Genomic DNA, 15,051 nt, shown 5'->3' with positions numbered 1-15,051 from the left:
AAGGCTTTATCGTAAGGAAAACATGCAAATACAAGCAGAAATATTAATACGCCAAGAAGTACCAAGAAGCTAGAGATTGTTCTTCTGTTGTTTTAAGTGCCTTGAGGCAAAACTGCTGTTGTGATTTGGTGCTATGTAAATAAAACTGAAAAGAACTGAATCAACTGAATTAACTTGCAAGCAACTTTAATTTAGTGATTAGGCCCCAGCATTGGCTTCATACTTACGTGCACTATATTTCAAATCATGCGCTTCTGTTGTTACTTATTCTGACACAATCTCAGTCTTTCATTTAATTTATTATTATTTTTTATCACTGTTTAATATTAAACATGTTTGCACTTGTGGCACTTTTTTCTCTAACGATTTTGTTTATTTGCTTTTTATTTGTTTATTTACTTTGCCACCAATAAGTAAAAATATCAGTTTATTATCTCAAAAGTTCAACTTAATAATTCAAAATTGCAAATTACTTTTTCAACTTTAAGTTCTTTTCTCAGATGTTTGAGTCAGTTGAAATTTTGAGATATATAGATATATTTGAGATATATTTTGAGCTATAGATTGCAATATTTTTTATTTATTTTTTTTCAGTGGCAGAAACAAGCCTCCACAGAAAAGTCGATGAAAAAGCAAATAAATGCATTCTTTATTGTGATCAGCAGTGGGCAGCAGCTCTGGTTGTATGAATAAGTCAATGTTAGGAGGATGACAGGATACCAGCCATCGGCTTTTTCTTGGCAAAGACTCCAATCCGGCCCACTGGACGGTTTTGGAAAATATAAAAGTGGGCATAAATTTTTGAATTTTAGCTGAATTTTCATAGGTTTTACAACTTTTCCTGGTGAAAAGAAGGTCTCCCCCATGGCCATTCATACTATACCAAGACTTTCCTGAGTAGTTCATTTCTTGACTGCTCGGTCCATGTCGTATTTAATACAACATGGCATTCATTTTGTGAATTATGATAGTTTATGTTTTGTGGTGGGTCTACCCTGTGACTCATAAAACACCACCCATATGAGCATCCAGCATCTTTATTTTCACTGAAGATCATAGTCTCAAAACACCAGGCTTGATAAGCCGATGGATGATGGCATGGAGGATAGTTCTTATTGCTGCTACACACAACACTGTTGCTATACGGTTGGTATCTTGAGTAGCAATAGAGGAGGGTTACTCAACCAGTTTTCAACCAGTGGGAGGAGCCTAAATCATTACCAACAGTGATGCTGGACATATAGTAGCTACACTATAAAAGAACAAAATATTTGGACAAAGCTTAATTTTCAAGTTCAGGTGTATAAAATCAAACACCTAGCCATCCAGTCTGTGTTTAAAACCATTAGTGAAAGTATGAATTGTCCTTAAGAGCTCATTAAATTCATGTGTGGTAACTGGTAAATGGACTGGTACTTACATATCAGCTTTCTTCTCTTTTGGGCTCTCAAATTCTGCATTCCAGATAGCTCGGAACTGAATGTTGGAACTCAGGAGTGACATCCACAAAAAATTCGACCTTAAGAATTTCTAACGTTCTCAGCAACCCACCAAAACTGCTACCTAATGGAAGTCTCATAGACCCAATCAAGAACACATTCATACAGCACATTTTAGCAAGTCTAACATTCGCATGCACACTCAAACGCCAATGAATTAATCGTGAGCAACTCAGGGTTCAGTATTGTGCCCCAGGGTATTTCAGGATACAGACTAGAGAACCCAGGGCTCGATCCACCGATATGCTCTAACACCTGAGCCTGAGTCATCACTTAATACAGGGGTGTCCAACTGCAGTCTTCGAGAGCCGGTGTCCTGCAGGTTTTAGAGCTCACCCTGGGTGAACACACCTGAATCAAACGATTAGTTCATTACCAGGCCTCTGGTGGTATTGCAAGTGGAAATGTTTAGGGACCACAGCAGCTCATCTTTAAAGTGTTAGACCAGGTAAAGCTGCAGATGTGAATGTGTAAAAGTTGTCAGTGCTCTGCTGACTGAGTGATTGCAGAGCTCCAAGCTTCCTCTAGTATTAGCATCAGCATACAAACTGCACCAGGAGCTTAACGGTACTGGTTTCCATATCTGAGCAGCTCCTGTAGGTGTAACATGCACGTTGCCCAGTACCTCTTGTCCAAATAGTGCAGCAAATAGATGAGAGCAACAGATTTTTCTCAGGAACCAATGTTGCATGTATAGTGGTGTTATTTTGTGTTTCAGATAGCAAGCAGTACCTTCAGGTTTTACCCCAGGTTTTTAGGGTTACAAAGTTCTTACTGGGATATGTCATCATGCACACCTGCTATGGAGTTGTGCATGACAGGTTATCTGGAAGATAGCATCACTGCTCTTAAAAGAGTCTGCAAAAGTCTTTGTATTTGATAAGCAAAAATGGAAAATACTGATTTTTAGGGACCCTGCTGGCTGTAATTATGTTTAAAGTAATTATATTACTGTATATGACTGAAAAAAGAATATAAATAAAGGAATCTAAGCTTTGTGGCTTGGGGATCGAATATTAACTTTTTGCATATTCATGCTTTACTTGTTACGCTGAGATTGCAGCTGAGTGAATAAGGCTAAAACACACCATAAGACCACTTTTATCTCAGCAACACTTGAATCCATAATTTAACGTGTTCGTTATAACAGAAGAGCAATTCTACAGAGACTTTTCCATGTCTAAATAATGGCTCTCAATCAGTTTTAGCTTAAATCAATATTATTTCAGATTAGTAATCTCAAAAAAAGAAGTAAAGCAGAAGAGCATTAAGAAGCATATTGATTTTCTTGACCCTTCAAACTCCAGTACATTTAGATTCTGTGTAGGTTGCACGGGTAAGAAGATATTTTTTCAGCAGACTTCACAGAAATAGTCTTTGACTGTGATGGATGGATTCACTTTCTGTAACTACTTTCTTCTGTGGAGGCTTTATTTAGATTTTCAGTGCAGCTTTTCAGATTAGAAACCACCCATTCTTCGAGAGAAAGCCATCACACGTGGGACGTTTTCAGCTGCAGCGCGAACGCAGCCAAAAAACACAGAAGGACTGATGTGCACGACAGAGGAACTGATAAGGAGCAAAAACTGTGAAGGAGTTAAAATGGAAGGAGGACGACGAGGGAGGTCAGAGAAGGGTAACGAGGAGGAGACGGAGGAAGATGTGTAAGTCAAAGAAAATGAAAGAGAAAGAAGAGTGAAGACAGCCCACCCACACTGCGCACACACACACACACACACACACACACACACACACTCACGCTGCAGTCATAGGTTCACCTGCAGTTCACGCTGACCATAACAACACCCCTGAGAAAGAGCGCAAAAGCCAGAACACGAGACGGACAAGGAGAGGAAAAAAGAAAGAGGTTACGGGATGAGGAGGGATGGAGGGAGGAAACGAGGGAGAGGTGGGAAAGCAAAGTAATAATTTAGGGCTGAGGGAGCTCAGGAGAAGAGTCGGTCAAAAAAAGAAGTTCAGTTCAACTTCTGCCGACGCTGCAGGTTCAATCGGAGGTCAGCAAACTAAACCCCCTCTGCATATATGTGCATCCAATCTCTTTCTTATAATATACACAAAGATGTAACTTCAAGCTGCCCAAAACCTTTTATTCAAAAACTTTTTTTTGGAAAAAAAAAAATTGTTTTCAAGAAAACTGTTGAAGTACAGTAAATCAACCTGTGGTCTCTGGTTGGCTTTTAGATCTTTAGATCTTGAAATACAATTTACTGCAATCAAAGTTACTAGTCACACCGCCCACTCATTGATTTAATGATTCAGCCTTGAAGAAATTAATTTGACTGTAAATACAATCATTTACTTTGTGTGTACTAGTAAAAAATTGCTGAGATGAGCATTATTGCCCCCGTCCCTTCAGGCTAAAACTTTTTTTTCCACACACTGGCCAGTTTTTAAAATTGTAGTGCTTTTTTCCCATTAAAGGTCATATTTTAAAATAGTGTAAGGGAAATGTAGAAAACTGAGTGTTAGTTGTACTACACTGTTTTGTATTTCCACAGGTTAGTGTTTAATGAGTAATACTCCAGTTTACATTTAATGCTTCTCAATCCAAGATGGTTTCTTGTTGGTATTTGCAGCGCTGTGAAATACTATTCGTATATTTTTCTTTTTGCATATTTGGCATGCTTACATATTTCAGATCATCAAACAAATTTTAATATTAGACTTGATTTATTTAGGGAAAAGAAGCAATCCGAACCTACATGGCATTGTGTGAAAAACCAACTGCCACCTTGCTAAATCATGTATCAACTGTAGCTAATTATTAATCAATTTTGTAATTAATTTTTTTGGAAAGTTGTTTGGAAATATAAGTTCAGTGTCAGTAGCAACACCCAGATGTGATTACTGCCAGACTTGCTTTGTCAAGAAATTACTTAAATAGAACCTGAAGTAGCGTAAAAGATCTCAAAAAGCAACACATCACGCCATGATCTAAAGAAACAGCTGAGAAACAAAGTCATCAACATCTAGTAGTCTGTAAAGGATTACAAGCTATTTTTTAGGCTGGGACTCCAGTGAACCACTATGAAAGACATTATCCACAAATGGAGAGAACAGTGGTGAACTTTCCCAGGAGTGGGCAGCCTACCAACAACACATCGATGACTCATCCAGGAGGTCACAGAAGAAACCAGGACAACATCTAAAGAGCTGCACTCCTCACTTGTTTCAGTTAAGTTCGGAGGTCATGATTGAACAATAAGAAAGAGACTGTGCAAAAATGGCATCGATAGGAGAGTTTAAGGAGAGAACCACCGCTCACCAAGAAGAACACAAAGGCTCAACTACTACATAAGCCAAAAACTTATATTGATGACTTTTCAGTCAGTCAGTTCAGAATATTTTCCCAAGAGACAAAAGCTGAACTTTTTAGAAGGTTTGAATCTCATTGCATCTGGTTTAAAACATAATTTTATAAACAGAACATCATACCAACAGTCAAACATGGTGGTGGTAGTGTGATGGTTTGAGGCTGCTTCAGGACAACGTCCTGTTAATGATGGAACCATCCTGAAGGAGAATGATCTGCCTTAAGTTTATGCTCTGAATGTCAGGCTCACCTAGGTTCTGCAGCAGGAAAATTTCCAAAACCCACGAGCAAGGCCTCCTCTGAGTTGTCCATAATTCATCCTGCCATCCAATTGAGATGGTTTGACATGATCTAAAAGCTTCTTCATTTCTAGAGTCAAATGGTGGAGAGTCCCAGATTTAAGCCCTGTGGGAGTATCCCCCCAAGAGGGACAATGGACTCCCTAATGATGGTCTACCGAATCACATGAGCCAAGGTGTGAAAACAGATGTAGGTCACAATCAGCCAAGGTTTAGGGTGAGCTCATTGTAAAGCCTAGCCCCACCCTACCATCTGATCTGATTTACTGAGGTCAGATGGCCCAGGATGTGAGTGGGCGTTAAGGCGTCTGGGGAAGGGATCTCAGAACTGGATTATAGATGGCAGACAGTTGGTGTTGTAAACCACCGCCTGTGTTCAAAGATGGTCGCTCACAGGGGACATAGATGTCTTCTTTCACTCCTCTTTCAAACCATCTGTCTTTTCTGTCCAGAATGTGAACATTGGCATCCTCGAAAGAGTGACCTTTATTCTTTAGATGGAGATGAACAGCCGAGTCTTGTCCCGTAGAGGTGGCTCTTCTATGTTGTGCCATGCGTTTATGAAGAGGCTGTTTGGTCTCTCCAATGTAGAGGTCTGGGCATACCTCTGGGACTCTCCACCATTTGACCCTAGAACTGAAGAAGCTTCTTGGATGAGAGGTGAAACGTCTTCAAACAACTTAAAGAAGTCCAGACGCTTTTCTTTCCAAGCTCCTTAGACTATGATGACCTGGATGACTGAGAACCTTCACAGACATATCTTTTCCTCTGGTCTGTTAAATGTATTCTGTATCACTGGCTCATTATCTCTGGAAAATCCTCGCAGCTTCAAATGAAATGCTGCTTTTATGTCAAAAACACTGCCTTGGCTGGATAAGGTCAGCAGAACACTCAGCGTTGATCGAGTAAATTAGCAGTTTCACAACAGCAAACAGGATTAATTATTGTTATTGTAAAATCCAACATAAAAAAAGATAAAAAGTCAAGAAAACTACAGGAATTTTATTACAGGACACAATGCAAGACATACCCACATACAAGACTGGTGTATGTACTCTGTGTGAGCATGTACTTTAATATTTAAACCCTCATCTGTTTTTCCAGCCTAACGGGCCCCACTGTGTGTGTGTATGTATTTGTGAGTGTGAGCCAGCAGGTTAACAATCCCTTAGTCGACACCAAAGCCTCTCTGATCTACTTTGCTCCACTCATTTAATTCAGGAAAATGTGAGTCTTTACCTCCACAAAGCACACTTATTTACTTTCTTCTACATGGGAGTGAACTTGTTAATTTGAACATGAGTGGATTCCAGATTTCAAAATAATGTAAAGAGTCAGAAAGAAAGGTATATTTATCTTTTTGTTTTAATTACAGTGGAGCAGAGAGGCTCTGGTACGTAATACCAGTCTGTGCACACTGGGATGTTTTGTGCCCAAAAAGTCATCAGTGGAAATCAGATGTTGCTGGAGTAAACACTGGTTTAATTTCATTATTGCAATAATCAGATTAATATTTCTTGACCTCTATTATATATGGAAACATCAACATGTCGTAATTTATACCATGTTTGCCAAGTGTCGTCCTTCGTGGATGAGGTATGGCACCTTTAAGACGGTTTCCAGGCAGTGTTAATTTCATTGTCCAATGGTTTTCATCATAGGTTTCATCAATTTTTTCCCCCAACGAAGCACGAGAACAAAAACTATGATGAAATGTATTGAAACCTCAGGGAGAAATTAGATCCATTCAGAACGTTTTTTTTGTCTAGATTGGCCAGGGAGTTTGAATGTGATCCAATTAGAAGTAATCTTCTTGTGTAGTAAGGTGAGACACAGAGTACAGGATCGTCAATAATGTTTTTTGCTGTTAACATATCCTGTCATTGATTGTTTAAAATATATCATGACAGTAACATTAATATACTATTTATCGGGTAGCCTGTGGCATTCAAACCATGCTCGAATGCTACTAAGGGGGCCAAAGCGGTCATGAAACTATTTCCCACACCCGCCTGCACTGATAATAAAAAGCCAGGATGGATGCATGTTGTTTATGTCAAATTCTGACCCTGCCATCTGAATATTGAAGCAGAAATCAAGAGCAGCAACATTTTTCCAATTTTCTATTGTCCAGTTTTGCTGAACCTCTGAAAATTATAGCCTCAGCTTCCCACTCACCTGTTGTGGTCTTCTGCATTTATAGCCAATCTGCTTCAGTGCTTGAGATGCTCTTTTGAATACTTTGGTTGCACTGTAATTTCTGACGACCTCTGGTACCTTTGTCATACTCTGTATAAACACGCTTATCATACTCTCATTAATGTACAGACAGCTGTTTATAGAGAAGATCACTCACTCTGGTAAGTTTAAGTATTTCTAAGCAGATGATATAACAATTATATAATCACATCTACTTACTGTGTCAGTCAAGCTGAATCTAAAAACATCTGTATTGTGTGTGAGTCTGAGTTTTCACTTCAGGTCACAAGTTTTTTTCATGTGACGTACACATGGCTTATAATGTTTCTTCTCACTAATGCACGAGCATCTAATTAAACTCACTAGTCAAAGGGTAAGAGTGCAGTTTTATTGATAGTACAGACATAATGCAGTGCACACAGTATTGCTCTCTGCAGCTATGAAGTCAAATTCATATCATGTTTAGAATACATTCAGTGCACATCTCCCACAAAACATTAAAATATCATTTTATTTTATTTTTTACAGTAACAGCTAAGGGCTTTGTCCTTTCACATGACACAGTCCTCGTGTGTTATTGTTCAGTGCAGTTTTTTGGCAGCAGGAGTTTATCACAGCCAGCAGCAGAGCCCTGCTTGTGTCTAAAACTGAAGCACAGTGCAGTTTACATGAAGAGTAAAGCATTAGGTTCAAACAACAAGATCAACCCCCGGTTTCTGCAGATAACAGTGAAAAGATAAGCAGCATTAAACTGTCACAGAAGCATGTGATTTTGTTTTCCTTTCCTGTTGAGGAAGGTGTTAGCTAGTGTTGCTGTACAACAAGGCAGCAAAGCTAAAGGCTAAAGACTTGAAGGCACGTTGCATTCACTGAGAAGAATAATGTCAGGTCAAAACAGCGCTGAGTCAATGTTCAGCTTCTCGAGACTTCAAATAACCAGTGTACATATATGGCACTGTCAGCAGGATTGTCTCAGTAAAATTTCTCCCTTTCAAGACTTGTTAACATCAGCAGAACTTTAATACACAAAGCTATTTCAAAACTCTAAAAAGTAACAAACTTAAAAAAGCTGAAGAAATATTCTGCTATTTCTGCTTAATTGACAGTAACGCCCACCTCTAAACAGAGATCTGCTGCATTCAGACACAAAGCAAAGGAGCTTTGCATGTTGTTTCACATTATGGTCTTTTTTAAACGCACAAATGTTCACCTGCAGATGACATCCATCCATCCATTATTACTGTAGGAGCTGCAGAACTACTAAAGTTTTTAAGCTTTTAATTCAAACAATTCTAAACTATACTGTTTGCTTCATTTTTATCAGCTAATAATAAACTTGTATATGAACCAAGAATATCTGCAATATAAACATCTGGAAGAACCTCAGGCCAGTGAGAAGTAACCTGAAATACTTCCCCATAACTAACTTGAAACCATCAGACACTTTAAACATCCCACAGTCAGGCAGATTTGGGGTATTTGGTGTCCGTGGAAACCAGCAGTGTCTGATGAAAATGTTTTAGAATAAAAATTTAAAGTGTGTTTTTTAAATAAATTTGACCTTTATTAGTCTGATCCTTCTTTTCTCTCACAAACTAAAATTATAATAAAGAATTTTTATAGTGCATTAAAGTTAGGAAGTCAACGGTGGAGGACTAAAACTGTCAAAATTTAAACAAATTACCTTTTTAAAAAGGACCTAATAAATAAATATGGCATTACACGCATTGCAACTAATACACTCCATGTAGGATTTTTTTTTCTTTTTTTTGTTTAATTTATTGCCCGTTAATTACCTGTAGAAACAATTTATTTACTTTCCTATTTTTTCCATTAAATTAGTTTATTTTTTCCCCTCAAACCTTTTTATTTAACATTTCAGTTTCATGATGAAAAAAGAAAAACAGTGTGGCCACCAAGGTGTGGCTTTTTGTATTTGTTTAATATATGCTGGGAAACTTTCTTTAAGATCAACCATCTGGTTGATCAACACCAGGATGCTTTGTGTCCAAGAGGTTAATTAATCATTCTGAAAATAGTACTGTCATTTAATACATAAATAAATACATAATACATAAACTGATAAAAAAAAAGAGAAGAATAAATGGTAAATAATAAAATGAAACTAACGCAAAAGGTGCATAAGTACATTAAAAAAGTATAAAAATTGAAACATTTTGTAATATTCAAAATATATGTATTATGTATTTCATCCACAAGCTTTTATAAGAAAATAATGCTTAAATGTATTTATAATTTTAATTTGCTGCATTTAATGCCATATTCATTCATTTTCTGATGTTAACTTTTGTCTTTCTCTGGCAGCTTTGGTCCTCCATACATGCTAATAAAGACAGAAACTATGGAATTCATACTTCAAAACTTAATTCCATACATTCAAAAAGGGAGATTAAATGCTATGAAGAAACTCAACATACTGTGAGTACTTGGAAAATAATTATAATCATAAAGCACTGGATTTCATTTTATATGTATCTGCAGCATAAATCAAATGAACTTTAGTAAGCCTTAACCTCAGAGGTTTTTGAATTTGACTTCGTGAGACTTTTTGCCTTTTTAGTTTAATCAAATCACTAATTAAAACAAACTACAAAAAAAGAGAAAAATGCAGCATTTAAAGGTGAACATTGAAATACGCTAAAGTAAAAAAACAAACAAAACACACACACACACAAAAACACCTACTCTTAGAAACTGTGATATATGCTGATGCAGTGAAGCTCGGAGGTAAATCCTCTCTGACCTGGCAGGACGACAGGTTACCGAAAGTGTGCACGTTAAATGAGCTGCTTGTGAGTCGATGTGACTTTTATTTACGAGCCCTGCTCGGCCTGTAACCAGCTGGTGTGAACCTAAAACCAACTAAAAGGGTCCAAGTCAACTTTTCCACTGTGGAGCAAACCAAACTAAGCCAGGATGTGGTTGCACCCAAAGAAAAGAAGATAATAAATATAAGCAAAAATGAGACTTTACATAAAATTTTTCAAATTATGACTCCGTTCTTCTTTATCATTCACCGATGTTCGGCTTTGCTCACTAAAGCTCGAGCTGTTTAAGGATCAACAACACAATGTGTCCTTGTGTGTCCATATCAGCCCACATCATCTATCTAAAACATGCCATGTAATAATAAGGCTCAAAAGCAAATCCCTGACTTAACCTGCTGAACCCTGAGGAGGAGGGGGATTAGGTTGGATAGAGAAGGAGGAGGGGAAGATGAGGGAAAAGAAGGAGAAGAACTGATAGGTAAGGAGAGGAACTACAATAATTTGTTTTTAACAGTAATCAGTAAGTGCTCGGAAATCCCACACAACCTGAAGGCATCGTATGTGACCTGCTGTAATAAAAATATAATCAAAGAAAAAAAAAAAACACCCAGCCTGGATATTATGTTTCACTTCTACCAACTTAACTCTGATCTGATCATTAAAAAAAGTCTGATTGCACTTGAAAGCAGCAGGGCAACAACATTAAAAGGTGATTCAAAGAGAATAATCGCTGAAAACTCCCGCCACGCTTTAACCTCAGATTGAATTTTTTGGAGTGATAAAGTTTGACATGAGTCGGTAAACTGACTGCCTGACCTGACTATGCCTCTCGCAGGGAAGCAGCGGGCGGTAAAAAGATCAAACACCATCAATATCACGATCTTTAATTCTGTTTCTGCTGTTTCGGAGCGCGGCCTCACTCAGCGGCGAGCTTTTCTTCTCCTCCTCCCCTGCGTGAGGGCAGCAGAGAGAGCGCGAGGCGGGAAGAGAGATGAAAGCGGTGACTGAGGGATGATGGCGATGCAGACGGCACACGCTGAGTTCTGATAGTAACTTTGGAAACGCTTTCAGCACAGAAGTACAGAAGTGAATTTAACGGTAAAGGCACAAAATGCACACATATCAAACATAAGCGCACATACAGCCAGTGCTAATCAGGTGTGACTATATCAAAGGACATCTGGATCTGACAATTTGGCTGACTTCATCACTCATGACTCCAGGAAGACAACAGAAAAAGTCTCAAAAAGAAGAAGGAAGGGCTAATAAAATCCGGGCTCGTTTCACTCTCAGAACAGTGGTATGGTTTCTCATTGTCTCTATTTATTCACGTCTCCTTGTCTTTTCCTTCAAATGCTCCTCATCTTCACTTTGTTTCCTTGGCTGGTCCAAATGGTCCCACCATCTTCATGGCAGCATAGTTCTGTTAGAGGAAAAACACAAAATAATGCAGGAAGTTCCTTTCTTTTTGTTGCAAATGCTTTCTCTTCTTCATTTTCTCCCTCTCGACTGTCATTTAAAGAGTCAACATTTAGGCATTTGTTTTTACATTTTCTTCTTTTTTACATTGATTTTGTAATTTCTTAATGTTCTTTTAGTTTTCAGCACAATTCTTTTGCCTTGTCTTTGCCTCCGTGTCTCATTTTCCCAGTGTTATTCCGTGTACGGCTTCAGTCACACAGACCTAGAGACTGGTTGGTGGCACCTCTGCAACTTCTAGTCTCTCAGGAAAAACTGTTATTTACCGACTGACTGGCAGGTGGTTGCTGGATGTTTGCATTCTGTCTGCAATCCCTTGCTAACTAACCACGAAATTTAAGAAAGTGGGTTACAAACCAAAATAAAAGTTGTTTCTTTTTGAATGCGTTGGCTTTATAGGTAAGTCACAACCTTTCCTATGAAAGCGAATTTCAATTTCACTCCCGCTCAGTAAACATTTGGCAAACAGCTTTTGGAGACAAGTCCGTGTCTTCCATGCAAACCGGGGGCCGCGGCAATCTTAGAAGTAATTGCAAAGAAGGTTACGGTGCAGCTTGTTAAGCATCTCCAGCAACCACTTGCCAACCAGTTGGGGATTGTGCATTTTTCCCCGCTTATCAATGACCGATCTCTAGGCCTGCATTACTGAGGTTTTAGCAATCAGTTTCACTGCAACTGCCACCAGCCAATCACAGCAACCGACCGGTTGCTGTGATTGCTGGAGGCACAGCTGGTGCTGATTTCTTACTCATTTTTCAATAGCATCTAGAGGTTGCCAGATGGTTGGCAACCAGTTTCTAAACCTGTGTGACTGGAGCCGCCTCCTCTCCGTCTCTGCTGCAATTAAGCTCTCTGAAGCTGCTTTGTCACAGTTTCTTTCTTTCACACACACACACACACACACTAAAACTTGCCGGGAAGGAGTAGAGGAAGACTCCAAGGAAGAGGATAATGAAGAATAGGAAAATGAAGAGAATGATGAACCACTTGAACCGTCTCCACAGGATGTATTTGAGGGTCTTGTAAGGGGAGGAGAACCACAGGAAGGATGTCTCTGGACGCCTGAGAGAAGAAAAGACAAGGATGAGAAACTATATTTGTGTGTGTTGTTCACCGTGTGTGTGTGTGTGTGTGTGTGTGTGTGTGTGTGTGTGTGTGTGTGTGTGTAGACTCACTGAGGCTGCTCCAGGTGAGGGTTCATGTTGGGTTCATCTCTGCCGAGGCCGGCTGGTCTCTCCTCTTGCTCCTGCTCTGTCACTATCTCCAGAGACATCTCCACCTTCCCCTGAAACGGAGGCAGCAAACACACAGTTTGTCTCGTCCTTTCTTCAGAGAACAAAGTAGGCACGACTGGCAGGTGGGTGAAACGGTAATTGCTCACAAGCTGAATGATGTTTACTTGACAGTCCTTATTTAAGGGAAGGATTTTAAACTTCATCCCAATACCCAGTAAAATACTCAGTGCCGGTGTTTCATAAATAACTGTATGGCATATGCATTACAAATATTTTAAGATTTTCTTGCATTTGGCATGGACTTGGTTTACTTTGATCTAACATTAAAATTTGTTTCATGAGCCTGAAGCGTGTTAAGTGTGACAAATATGCAAAAAAGAAAAGGGCAGTGGGCTTATACGTTTTCGCATCCTTGTGGAAAATGGTTTTGTGTGTGCGTTTGTGCTCTCACAGCGATGATCTTCTCTCCGTTATTCTCGCAGGTGCAGGGCCACCAGCCTTTGACGGTCTTCTGTTCAAACAGAGACACCAGTTTGTCCGGTGGCTGGTCGAGCACCTGAAGGGTACATTTCTCTGGAGACTTTGCTGGACGCAACATGTGGTTCAGGTCCATCACCAGGTGACCTAAAGAAACAAGCGCACTACAGTTACACAGAGACTCACATAGATAATATAATAATAATAATGATAACAACACCTGCTGACTATACTGATGTCTGATATTTTCCTTTTTTTTCTACATTAAAACGTCTAAACTATCCAGCCCCATGATTATCAAAGTTCCCCTTTCCTATTAGACCCTACTCGGATTGACTCAGCACGGTTCGCCATGGTTTTCAGGGTTTTCCATTAGGTCATAGTACCTGGTCGGCCGGATTTCAAGGGATCCAAGCAGGTACTGAAACGTGACGTTAACAGACTGCATGCCACCAATTGGCTGGTCAGAAGTGTCACTCGATGAGTCATGAGAGCGTCTTGTTTACGAAAATTAAAACAGTCATTTTTGAAACCCGACAACAAGGGAAATGGCTACAAAAACAATGCTGCGTTCCCCGAGACTGACGAAAAGTGTGAGCAGCAGGTCTATATTCTTGCCTCGACATCCAACTTTTTTGTAGCATTCATGTCGCATGTTGATTATGTTGCGGGACGCTCGGACACGTTGCTATGACGACAACCACACACATAATGGAAATGGGGCTTTGTTAGAATGTGAGGGGACTAAGGGAAAAATTACAGCCACCAAGCAGATTAAACTAAACAACAATGATGCAACAGCCACCTTAGTAGGAAGAAAACTCATTACCCACGATCCACCTCACAAAGAGATGAAAAGTGTTTGATTTGTAAGTCTTTCCCCTGCTATACATTTGCTGCTTAATTTCATACTCTTTGAGAACGGGTCAGAAAAAAAAAAATTCACACTAGGAAACATTTTTATGAATTAAAATATCACAATGGCACATATAGTTACTCAGGCCCAAAAAGGTTTACTTAGCCATTCAGTTTAAGATGGTGCACAGATAGAGTTAGCTTTACACTTGTGAATATAAAAAAACGACTTCATTGTCCCAACTTGATGGATCAGAATAATAAAAGCTGGGGAAACAGTGCAATGTTGGCCCACATGCAGTCTAAACTCTCAATAGGGCACCTTTTCATGCAACAACATCCACCAATAATATCCTCTTGTTTCTCTTCATGTTTGTTTCCCTTGCAGCTCTTTCCTAATGACATTGTACTAGTTATGAAAATGTCAAGCTATGATTGGCTCAAGGTTTAACATCTCATGTGACGATGTAATGACCTAATCACACAAACAATGAAAGAAAAAAAACAACAACTTTCTGCCAGGAGAATATCCATAAATCTGCCAGGAAGTCAAACTGTGTCAACCACGACAATTCCCGGGAGTCTTCTGTCAGCTGATAAACTGCACTTTTGGTGCAGCGAAATATTTTACAGCCTGAACTCTGTATTTGTTAAGCAGGGTTGGAGAAGATGGATATTTTGGGGCAAGCAAGGCTTAGATCTCTAAAACTCAGCAGATTCAGCTGTCTGTTTAGCCAGTTTTTCTGAATGACTAATTACTGAGCGTGCGCTGAGTGAATTATTGGCGACCCTGTGGTGAAGGGTAGCTAGTAAAAGGTTTGATCTTTGTTGACATTAAGTTGTGGGCTGAAGAGAGACCAGAGATCCACTGGAAGTGTTTTTCCA

At 39.2% G+C, this 15,051-nt stretch overlaps 1 protein-coding gene across 1 annotated transcript in view; it reads right to left on the bottom strand.

The window, feature by feature from the left end:
- Positions 1–7,697: 7,697 nt before the first annotated feature.
- dysf (dysferlin, limb girdle muscular dystrophy 2B (autosomal recessive)) overlaps positions 7,698–15,051 on the bottom strand; it is a 104,263-nt gene continuing 96,909 nt past the window's right edge. The window contains exons 53-56 of the mRNA XM_039610216.1: positions 13,286–13,458; positions 12,775–12,884; positions 12,514–12,661; positions 7,698–11,543 (exon numbers count right to left, since the gene is read on the bottom strand). Coding sequence (XP_039466150.1) covers positions 11,487–11,543; positions 12,514–12,661; positions 12,775–12,884; positions 13,286–13,458 — 488 coding nt within the window. The 3' untranslated portion in view covers positions 7,698–11,486. The remainder of the gene's footprint in view (positions 11,544–12,513; positions 12,662–12,774; positions 12,885–13,285; positions 13,459–15,051) is intronic.

This window comes from Oreochromis aureus, linkage group 3 (genome assembly GCF_013358895.1).
Source record: "Oreochromis aureus strain Israel breed Guangdong linkage group 3, ZZ_aureus, whole genome shotgun sequence".
NCBI classification, from domain to species: domain Eukaryota; kingdom Metazoa; phylum Chordata; class Actinopteri; order Cichliformes; family Cichlidae; genus Oreochromis; species Oreochromis aureus.
Note: the sequence above shows the minus strand (reverse complement) of the source record. Positions and strands in the feature narration are given on the sequence as shown.